This window comes from Rhizophagus irregularis, chromosome 27 (genome assembly GCF_026210795.1).
Source record: "Rhizophagus irregularis chromosome 27, complete sequence".
In the NCBI taxonomy this organism is placed as follows: Eukaryota; Fungi; Glomeromycota; class Glomeromycetes; order Glomerales; family Glomeraceae; genus Rhizophagus; species Rhizophagus irregularis.
In genome coordinates, this window is record NC_089455.1 from 581,177 (window position 1) to 591,176 (window position 10,000).

The 10,000-nt window shown below is 24.8% G+C and overlaps 2 protein-coding genes across 2 annotated transcripts; both read left to right on the forward strand.

The window, feature by feature from the left end:
• Window positions 1–730: 730 nt before the first annotated feature.
• Window positions 731–4,790, forward strand: OCT59_018035 (uncharacterized protein; the record flags this gene model as incomplete). The annotated part of the gene is made up of 17 exons (XM_025313638.2): window positions 731–820; window positions 914–971; window positions 1,047–1,124; window positions 1,205–1,272; window positions 1,367–1,509; window positions 1,599–2,257; window positions 2,382–2,445; window positions 2,525–2,591; window positions 2,666–2,727; window positions 2,800–2,943; window positions 3,011–3,180; window positions 3,258–3,403; window positions 3,481–3,642; window positions 3,725–3,810; window positions 3,883–4,052; window positions 4,125–4,286; window positions 4,373–4,790. The coding sequence occupies 17 exons, from the start codon at window positions 731–733 to the stop codon at window positions 4,663–4,665; spliced, it is 2,622 nt and encodes an 873-aa protein (XP_025186987.2). The 3' UTR covers window positions 4,666–4,790.
• Window positions 4,791–7,864: 3,074 nt separating this feature from the next.
• Window positions 7,865–9,999, forward strand: OCT59_018036 (uncharacterized protein). The gene is made up of 6 exons (XM_066148492.1): window positions 7,865–8,486; window positions 8,565–8,868; window positions 8,936–9,023; window positions 9,084–9,215; window positions 9,282–9,370; window positions 9,468–9,999. The coding sequence occupies exons 1-6, from the start codon at window positions 8,009–8,011 to the stop codon at window positions 9,496–9,498; spliced, it is 1,122 nt and encodes a 373-aa protein (XP_066004417.1). The 5' UTR covers window positions 7,865–8,008; the 3' UTR covers window positions 9,499–9,999.
• The last annotated feature ends 1 nt before the right edge of the window (window position 10,000 follows it).

The following is a 10,000-nucleotide window of genomic DNA, read 5'->3' on the forward strand; positions in this document are numbered from 1 at the left end:
AATCATCTCACGTGTGAATTTTGACGCGTCCTATCTGTCTGTTGTCTGCGTCTGTCATGCACTCATATTAACGACAACAAGAAACGATTTACATTTTGATCATTTTGAGATTGGTCAATTTTTGTTTGTTTGTTTTTTTATTGTTTTTATCTTTCTTTATTCTTTATTAACAAAAATAATTCCTTATTGCATCTGCACGAACTTAACTTAATTCCTTTTGTTAACTTTTTAAATTATTATTATATGATTTATATCATCTTATGTCGTTTTTATGTCCATCCTCCTTTTAAACGCGTTTAATTAAGTTACCTTAAATATTCTTTTTATTTATTTATTTATTATAATAATAATAATTGTATTATAATAAAAATTTCGATATAAAAGTGATTATTTCAACCAAATATGTATATATATAAATGTACATTTTTTTAAAGTTTCATCTATAAAAAAAAATAAAGTTTATAAATTTCCGTATTTCCTAATTTCTGATTTTTTTTTTCAATTGTCCTATTGTATATTCGGCAATAATCCACTTTTTTTTTTTTACTCACTTAATTATCGCATTGCATATCAGTCAGTAATTTGTTCATCTATTATGAACGTCCGTTAACTTTAATCTAATTTCGGCTATTATTCAGTTAAGTTTGTAGATCATGTGAGATGCGAGATAACGCAAACCTTTTTTGATCAGAAATTGTTCTAGACACGACCCTTTTATAAAGATAAAATAATGGAATCTTTGGAACAACAATGGAATAAAGCTATTTTAAATTTAAATCAGAATAAGGAAGGTCTAGAAGGTTTAATAGAAACAACAAAGGTTTTTTTTTTTTTATATTCATATAATTTTTTTGTTATTTATTCGTTGGTTAATAAATAATTTTCGCGAATTGTAAATGATATATTGTATTAGGCTTGGTCGGTGGTCACTAACTGGCTAAACCCTAATAATTACAACATAAATCAAGAAAGTAATTAATGAATTTCTTACTTATTATCATACATTTATGTTCACTAACTCAATTTTATCTTTTTTTTTATAATAGTACCGGCAGACGTTAAAGAAAATTTACAAATTCTTGTACAAACTTCTCTGGCCACCCGTTTAATTGAATGGTACCTTGGTAAATATCGTTTATTGGTTAAAAAAAATTCTTATTTTTAACATATATTAAAAATTATTAAAATTTCATCTATTTCAAAGACGCTGTGTGTCGAAATTTTAGAGAATGTTTTGATGAAAGATTACATCAATGGCGTGAAACGTGGGTGGTACGTATTGAATAATTATTTGGTTGATTTAAAATTTAATTATATTTATTATATTTAAATTTTTGTTATATTTTAAAATATACTAAAAATATAGCAATTACAAAAAGATAATGTTAAATCACCTAATAAAGATCAAATATTTGAAAATTGGATATGTAAATCTTATATAGATTTTATACATAATATTTATTCTCATTTTAATAAATGTCAACATCCATTAATACTTATAGTAGCGAGGTTTGTCTGTATTTCAATCTTTTTTTTTAAAAAAAAAAACAAAAAAAATAATATGATTTTTTTAAAATTTTACATTTCTAATTAATTAGTGATGAATCCATGAAAGAATTTTTAATTCGATATCATACCACTTTATATTTATCTTTAATTGATAAATCAGAACCCTATTCTACTATACCATCATTATTTAAGGAAATGACCAAAATTTTTTTTAGATCTTTTTTTCGTAAATATGAAAATTTAATAAGATATAATCCACCAAATTCTTCCGATTCATCATCATTACTTCTTTGTAAGTCAAAACAGCCAGATGAAAAATTTGAAAATATACTTTTCGTCTGGAGATCAACAGATGATATAAATATACTATTTTCAAAGCAAGAAGATAATATTGAAAATGAAGAAAATTCATTCTCGGCAATGGAATTAGATGATACGGATCTTGAAGAATTTGATGTTGAGTTACCATTAGAAGATGGAACGAAATTGGAGGATCTTAATGATGAGATTGAGGCCTTTTCAAAATTATGTAAACAAATGCATTCATTGGATTTAATAAAACGTACAAATGATGCTTTAGAAGAATTTTTATGTGATGAAATTGAATTAAGAGTTCAAAATACTTGTAAAGGAACTTTTGATAAACCTATGCTTAGACATTCAACAAAATGGTTATATTCTACGCTTTATCCTTGGTTACAAATTATATTTTCCTCCAACTCTCAACTTTCTCATGAATCTATTGAAAGTAACAAAATTATTATTATTATTGTTGTTGTTGTTGTTGTTTGACTTTTTATTATGTGAGAATATTAACCTTTTTTTTTTACTATGAAATTCTTTTATCCCGTCCTTAAAAAAACAATTGAAAGATAGATTAGTAGCTTGGTCAAAACGATTAAATTACCATTTTTGCATGATATTCTGTGATTCGAGGTAGTTTCATAACTTAAATATTTGTTTTTTTAAGTATCGCCTATATTAATATTTGTATATCACGTTTTATTACAATTAGGATTTCAGAACTATTTGACGTAATTGTTGATTTTCCCGACTCAAAAATTGCTATCGATGATTTAATTGTGTGTTGAATATTTAATATGTTACGTAAAAAATTTTTCAAAATGATATTCTTATATATATGTATTTTATGTAGGTGTGTATGAGAAGATTAGATAAAGATTATAGGTATCGACTTGTCGAATCACTTCATGCAGCGTAAGATGATAAATATAAGTTTTCTCGTAATTCAATCTAGTAATTTTTACTGATCATTTTAATTTATTTTAGTTTCCGTAAAAGATTGTTAATTCCAGGAGCTGGTACAATGGATATAATTAATACATACATTTCTACAATAAAATGTTTGAGATTATTAGATTCATCTGGTGTACTCTTGGAAAAAATTACTGGACCATTTAGAAATTATTTAAGGTACTGATTATATGATATCATGTTTTTGTAAAAGGAATATATCCTATCTTAATTATTTTTAATTTAGAACAAGAGAAGATGCTGCTAGATGTTTAGTAAGTAGTTGGATGGACGAGAAAAATAATAACAATGAATTAATTGAAGAGTTGGGTCGTACCGAAGAGCCCATTGATAATCAACAAGATGTTCGGTTTAATGATGATAACTGGCTGCCTGATCCAATGGATGCTGGTCCAGGTTAATTAAGAGTTTTTTTTTTTTTTTTTGAAAAAAAATGATTTTTTTTTATTTAAATTATTATATTTTTGTAATAGATTATAAATCATCAATATATCGGTCTGCTGATATAACAAACTTACTTGTTAGTTTATTTGATACAACGGATTTAATCATAAAAGAAATTCAAAATCAGATGGCTTCTTATTTATTAACTAAGACCGATTATGATACAGAGAAAGAAGTAATTTGATTTTACAATTTTCTATGTTTTTTTTTATAACCATAGATAGTAATTGGTAATTAATATTTCAATTTTAGCTTACCAAACTTGAATTATTTAAACTTCGGTTTGGTGAATCAAAAATGTCAACAACCGAAGTTATGATTAAAGATATTTCTGATTCGAAAAGAATAGATTCATTTATTCTTGGTAATGATAACCCATTAAGAAGAAATATGTCAGGATCTTCATCAGAAGTGGTAAAAAAATTTATGAGATATGAATCGAATGAATCAAATATCTTTTATTTCTTTGTAATGATATTTCTTTAAAATATATTAGATGATGTTACATGGTACTGTAATATCAAGATTATTCTGGCCTACTCTTAAGGGTGAAGATTTTGATGTACCTGAACAAATTTCCAAGTACGTATTGAACTAATTTAAAAGATTTTAATTCCATGAAATTTAAATAATTGTATGTCAATTTATATTTAGCGAAATGGTAAAATATGATGAAGGATTTCAGATATTTAAACCAAGAAGAAAATTACAATGGTTAAAATCATTAGGAAAGGTTCAAATAGAATTAGAATTACAAGATCGTACATTAGAATTTGAAGTCGCGCCTATATATGCTACGATTATTCATAATTTTCAGCAACAAGGTAAATTTTTTTTATACAATGTGTATATTTATTTACTTTGAATTTATTAACAACATTAATTTTATTTAATAGATAAGTGGAATTTAGTAGACTTGGCAAAAAAAATTAAAATTGATCCGATTATATTAAAAGGCAAAATGAATTTTTGGAGTGATCGTGGTATTTTGAAAGAATTACCGAATGATGAATGGTTGTTATTAGAAACTGCAGAAGAAGTCGATCCAAGTAAAAGAGGTTAATGTCATAAGATTGGTTATTTTTTCAATATTATAGATAAGAAAAAAATATATTAACTTTTCCCTTTAATAATTCATGAATAGCTTTTGCATCAAACGAAGAAAATTGTGATAATATTATACAATCATTAGCGGAACAAAAAGCTGAAGAATTTAAAATGTACTGGGCTTATATAGAGAATATGTTAAAAAATCTTGGTGGAATGACATTAGAAAAAATTCATAATATATTATGTTCTGTAGCCGAACCAACAACATCATCATCAAATAGTAGTTTTGATAATAATTTAGAAGATTTAAAAAGCTTTTTAAACCAAATGGTAGTTGAAGATAAATTAGAATTTCAAGGTGGACTTTATAAAGCTAAAATAAACTAATTAAATTAGACATACACTTGGTATATATTGTAATGTTAGTTTTACTATAGAACATTTTATTATAAATTTATACTCTTTTAAAATTATTAAAAAACATATACAGTATAATATTTTTTGACAGGTTTATTTGATTTCTTGATGCAATAACCATGCATTGGCTTTATTGGCTTTCTTCATTTTTTTATATCAATAAATGTATTGAATAAATTAAAACTGAATAAAATTATAAAATAATATTAAATAAAAAGTTTTTTTAATAAATAGTTAAAAAATGTATTTCTAATAAATAATTTTTGGATATTTTTTATATAAAAAGAAAAATCTTTTAAGATCTATATAAAAATTTAAAAATAAAAAAAAATTTAATTTCCATAAAGTAGATTATAATAATATTATACTATTACTTACTATAATAAAATACCTGGAATTTTATTCTTTTTAAAATAAATAGTATTTGCCTTTTTTTACCAAAATTAAAAATTTTTTATCATATATAATATTTGAATTTAAAAAAGTATTATTTTTGAAAGGTATTTCATATAATAATTAATAGTATTTTACTTACTATTATTTATATAAAAAAACTAGATAATTTTATTAAAATATTGCTTATAATTTTTATTAATTGAAATTTATAGATTAATTTTACATTTTCTTTTGATGAATTTTATTAAAATAATACTTTATATATAAATTTAATAAATTTTACAATAAAATTCATTTGCTAATAAAATATTTATCAGAAAAAAAAAAGAAAATCTTACATATTTTTATTTATTTATATTATATTTATATTATATTTTTAATTATATAATAAAAATTTTAATTTTTTTTATCACTTTTTTTTTAAAAATAAAAGTTTAAATTTTTAATAAATCAGATAATATGATGAAAATTACCTGATGGATTTCACTTTTAATAAGTATTAAAAATAATCTTATTTTTAAATTAATAATAACCAAAAACCTATTTTTTTATAAAATTTAAAAGCCAATAGTATTTAATAATAAATAAAAAGTTATTAATATTTAAACTTAAATAATTTTTGTATAAATAATTTCAATTTAAAATAAATTATACTATATAAATAAAATTTTATTGGTTAAAATTTTTATAATTTAAGCTGAAATTGTAATTCTATCATTAAAGCCTTTAAGTTGAGCAATTTTGTGAGTAAATAAGTAAAGTATTAGTTAAGTAAATGAGTGAGCAAGAGTAATTCACGCTTTTGACATACCTTCAAATACAATCCTAATATATGAGTAAACTGAATGGATCAAGCAGATATGATGTATAATCTGGGATACATAAGTGATAGCCATTATGGAAATTTACCAGAAAAACTTACTAGAAAAACTTACTAAAGTAAATGTATTACTCTAATATAGTATTTGGATTAATACAATCCCAACATATGAGTAAACTGAATAGATTGAGCAGACATGATGTATAATCTGGAACACATAAGTGATAGCCATTATGGAAACTTACTAGAAAAACTTATTAGGAAAACTTTTCAAAATAAACATATTTTTAATTTTTTAAAAAATTATTAAAATTATTATATTATATTTTAAAGAAAAATTTTTACTAAAATTTAAATGGTAAATAATTTTTTATTAATTTTTTTTTTAAATTTAACAATATACTTAATTTTAATTTTTAAATTTTTTTATTAAAAATTGAAATAATATTTAAAATCAAATGGTAATTAAAATTAAATAAAATAAATATATACTGATTTATAATAAATAAAATTTATATTTAAAATTAAATATTTTATGCAGTGTTTGCAAAAAACAATATATAATAAACATAAATATACAAGCAGCAAAAGTATTGAATAAGAGATCATAACTGTAGACTAAGAGTCACAACTTGTGCTCATTTAAGTGTTAAACAAAAAGTTCATCACTATAGATTAGCCAGGAATTATAGCTTCTAAGAATTCATAACTGTTTAAATCACTATCTTATTAATAATAAAACATACCTTCCAGGTGTCAATTATTTTTTGGGGTTTCTTTTTACATGTCACATCAAAACCAGATTCTGACTTTACTACCTTTTTGAGATTTTTCTTTATGTTGTCTAGTACTTTTTTACATTCTTTTTGTTTGAATTGGCATAATAAAACTCTACAAGATTTACACAAGTCCAGTTTTCCATGTTTTTGTAAAAATCCATGAGTATTGAGAGAGATTGGGAAGAGTACTGGGAACTGGAAAGCTAGTACTGGAGCTAAGTATATATATATAGTATCTTTTATTAGTTGATGTTGATCAGGGATGATAAAGTCCTAGGTCCTGGACCTAAAGACCTGGTCTGCAGATCTTTAAGTCCAAATTTTGGACCAGAAGCGGACCAGGTCTTAAAAAGTCCTAGCCAATAAAGTATCAATATATATTAGATAGTAGAAATCAAACATTAAATATGTAGGTTATAAGAGATCTATATCAAATTATATTATGTTTAAATTATATATGTATAGTTTGTTGTAAATTTGATTTTAAGTAATGCAATACAATTTTTATATTATTAAAATCATATTAAAAAATGAGTTGCGATATTGCGATTCACATTTTTATATTAAAATCATATAAAAAGGTGAATCGCGATACCGCAACTCACTTTTTTTTATATAAAATCAATATAAAAAAGTGAATCGCAATACCGCAACTCACTTTTTTTATATAAATCAATATAAAAAAGTGAATTACAATACCGCAACTCACTTTTTTTTTATATAAAATTAATATAAAAAAGTGAATCCCAATATCACAAATCACTTTTTTTATATTTAGTTATCACTAAATTCATAAATCTATAAATAACTTAGTTAAGACCAGGTCCGCAGGTCCGTTCAATAGGACTAATAGGACTTATAGGTCCCAGGACTAGGACCGGACCAGGACCGACCTAACCATCCTTACCTGCTATTCCGATATGATACAGATTATCTAATAGACCTTTCACTACTATGCAATATTAATTAATAGTTTTTATATAATGGTAAATTTGCGAAAAGAAAAACAAGTTTAGCAAGTTGCAGCCGATCGAGTTATTTAAATAAAAGATCACGTGAAATATATCGATCACGCAAAAAAAAATTTTAACACGTAAACCAACCAATAAAAATGTATAATATGTAAAACGCGTCATATTTTTTTTTTTGATTTGGGATTAAAGACGCGTAAGTTGAATAAACTATTTAATTTAATTACCAGTATAAAATAAATAATTATATGCTTAAGTTTCCTGTTCCCATTTATCCCATTTACTAAAGAAATTAATACACCTGTGACTACTGTGACTACTGACTATTTTTATAACGCGCTCTTTAAATGGAAACTCCAAACAATCAAAGAAACAAATTTTTTTTTCAATCAAAAAGAGAGTCGGAAGTGTTAGCAAAGCGAAAGTTTGACCTAATTGAGTTTGCAGAAGCATTAGAAGAAGGTCCTAAGTCAACACCAAAGAAGTGTCGCACTCATTTTCCACTTTCGGAAAAATTTTTATCTAAAAGGCATTCAGATGAAGCTTTAAGAGATTTATCAGGATGTAAAAAATGGCGTCAACAAAACCTAGATAAGGGTAAGAGGAAAGATATGCTCGATAAATTCTTTTTGTCGTCATCAACTATCGTCAAAGCCATGAAAATGGATGAAATTGACGAATTTTTCACATCTGCAACAATTTCGTTCAAACCGATTGAAAAACATTATGACGATGCTACTACCGGATTCATAAACAAATTCACAACATCATTTGCTCATATATTGAGTAAAGAGTATTTCGATAGGACAACATTCGAGGATAGACGTAATTATCAATTATTTGATTACACTATTTTGAATTTTTAAAATTTCTACCATTTATTTAATACAGAATTTTTTTTAGAGATCTTTGTTCCTGAACAGTATTCCAATGAAATATATTTTGATGAAGAATTTGTAAATAAAGAAAAGCTCGGTGAGGGAGAATTTTCCGAGGTTTATAAATGTGCCATAAAAAAAACGGGACATAAATGTGTGGTGAAGAAGTCGAAGGTGCCTTTCAAAAGCCCTTTAAATAGACAAGAACGACTCGAGGAGGTGGAAATTCATTATAAAGTCGGTAAACACCAAAATATAGTTGAACTCATAGGTGCTTGGGAACAAAGAGGTTACCTCTACTTACAAACCGAATTATGCGAGAAAGGCAGGCAAGTAACGATATACTTATTATTTTGAATTTTATGTTAAACAAACTGATGAGTATTACTATAATAGTCTTGCAGCTTTGATAAAGGATCGTAAAAAGAGCAATAGGTTCTTTTCAGAAGAGGAAATTTGGCAGATAATTAATAGCATTAAATTGGTAAGTTTTAATAAAAATGTAATAAGGTGGTGAATATTACTCAGCAGTAATTTTATTTAGGCTTTCGCTCATTTACATGGGAAATCAATTATACACTTGGACGTTAAGCCGGAGAATATTCTCATAAAGAAAATGAATTGTCACAATATATATAAACTTGTCGATTTTGGCTGTGCCACATCAATTCCACCGGTCGGTATCTTTTTTTTTAAAAAAAAATTTTATATATATATTATTAAATTACAAATACAAATATAGAGAAAAGGTTTTGACAAGGACGGCGATCGACGTTATTTATCTAATGATGCGCTTAACGGAACATATTCACCAGGTGCTGATTGGTTCAGGTATGAATAAATGTACTATCGTAACTATATCTATTATTTTTTATTTATAATGTTTTTTTTATTAATTATAGTCTTGGGATTACTATTCTCGAATTAGCTACACTCAGACGAATGGAAGACAACGGTGAAATTTACCAACGACTTCGTAGGGGTGACTTGACTGATTATAAGGAACAATTATTGATGTATAGTGAAAAATTAGAAAGAGCTATTGAATTAATGCTCTCGCCAAATCCTGAAGAGCGCTATGTTGACGCATTTTTTATTTAGATGTTTTTAGAGGAAAATTCTTATAACTTGGTATCGGGAGAATAAATCTCCCACATGTGTATGAAACCATTATTTCTAATATGTAATATTTAATAATTTTTACTATTTACAAGTATAATAAATTGAAAATTCGGTTTAGAATTTTTTGTATTTTTATTTTAACATCAGTATCTTATCTGTTATCCGAGAATTCAATATTTTAACTTGACTAATAAAGGAGTATGATTTTAAATTGTCATATAAGTTCGGTATATAGGGAAATATATGTATTTAACTAGCCAAATGAATAAATTAAAATTAGACAACTATTTGAAAAAGAAATTAGTTATCAATGATATCAAATATTTATTTATAGATCCG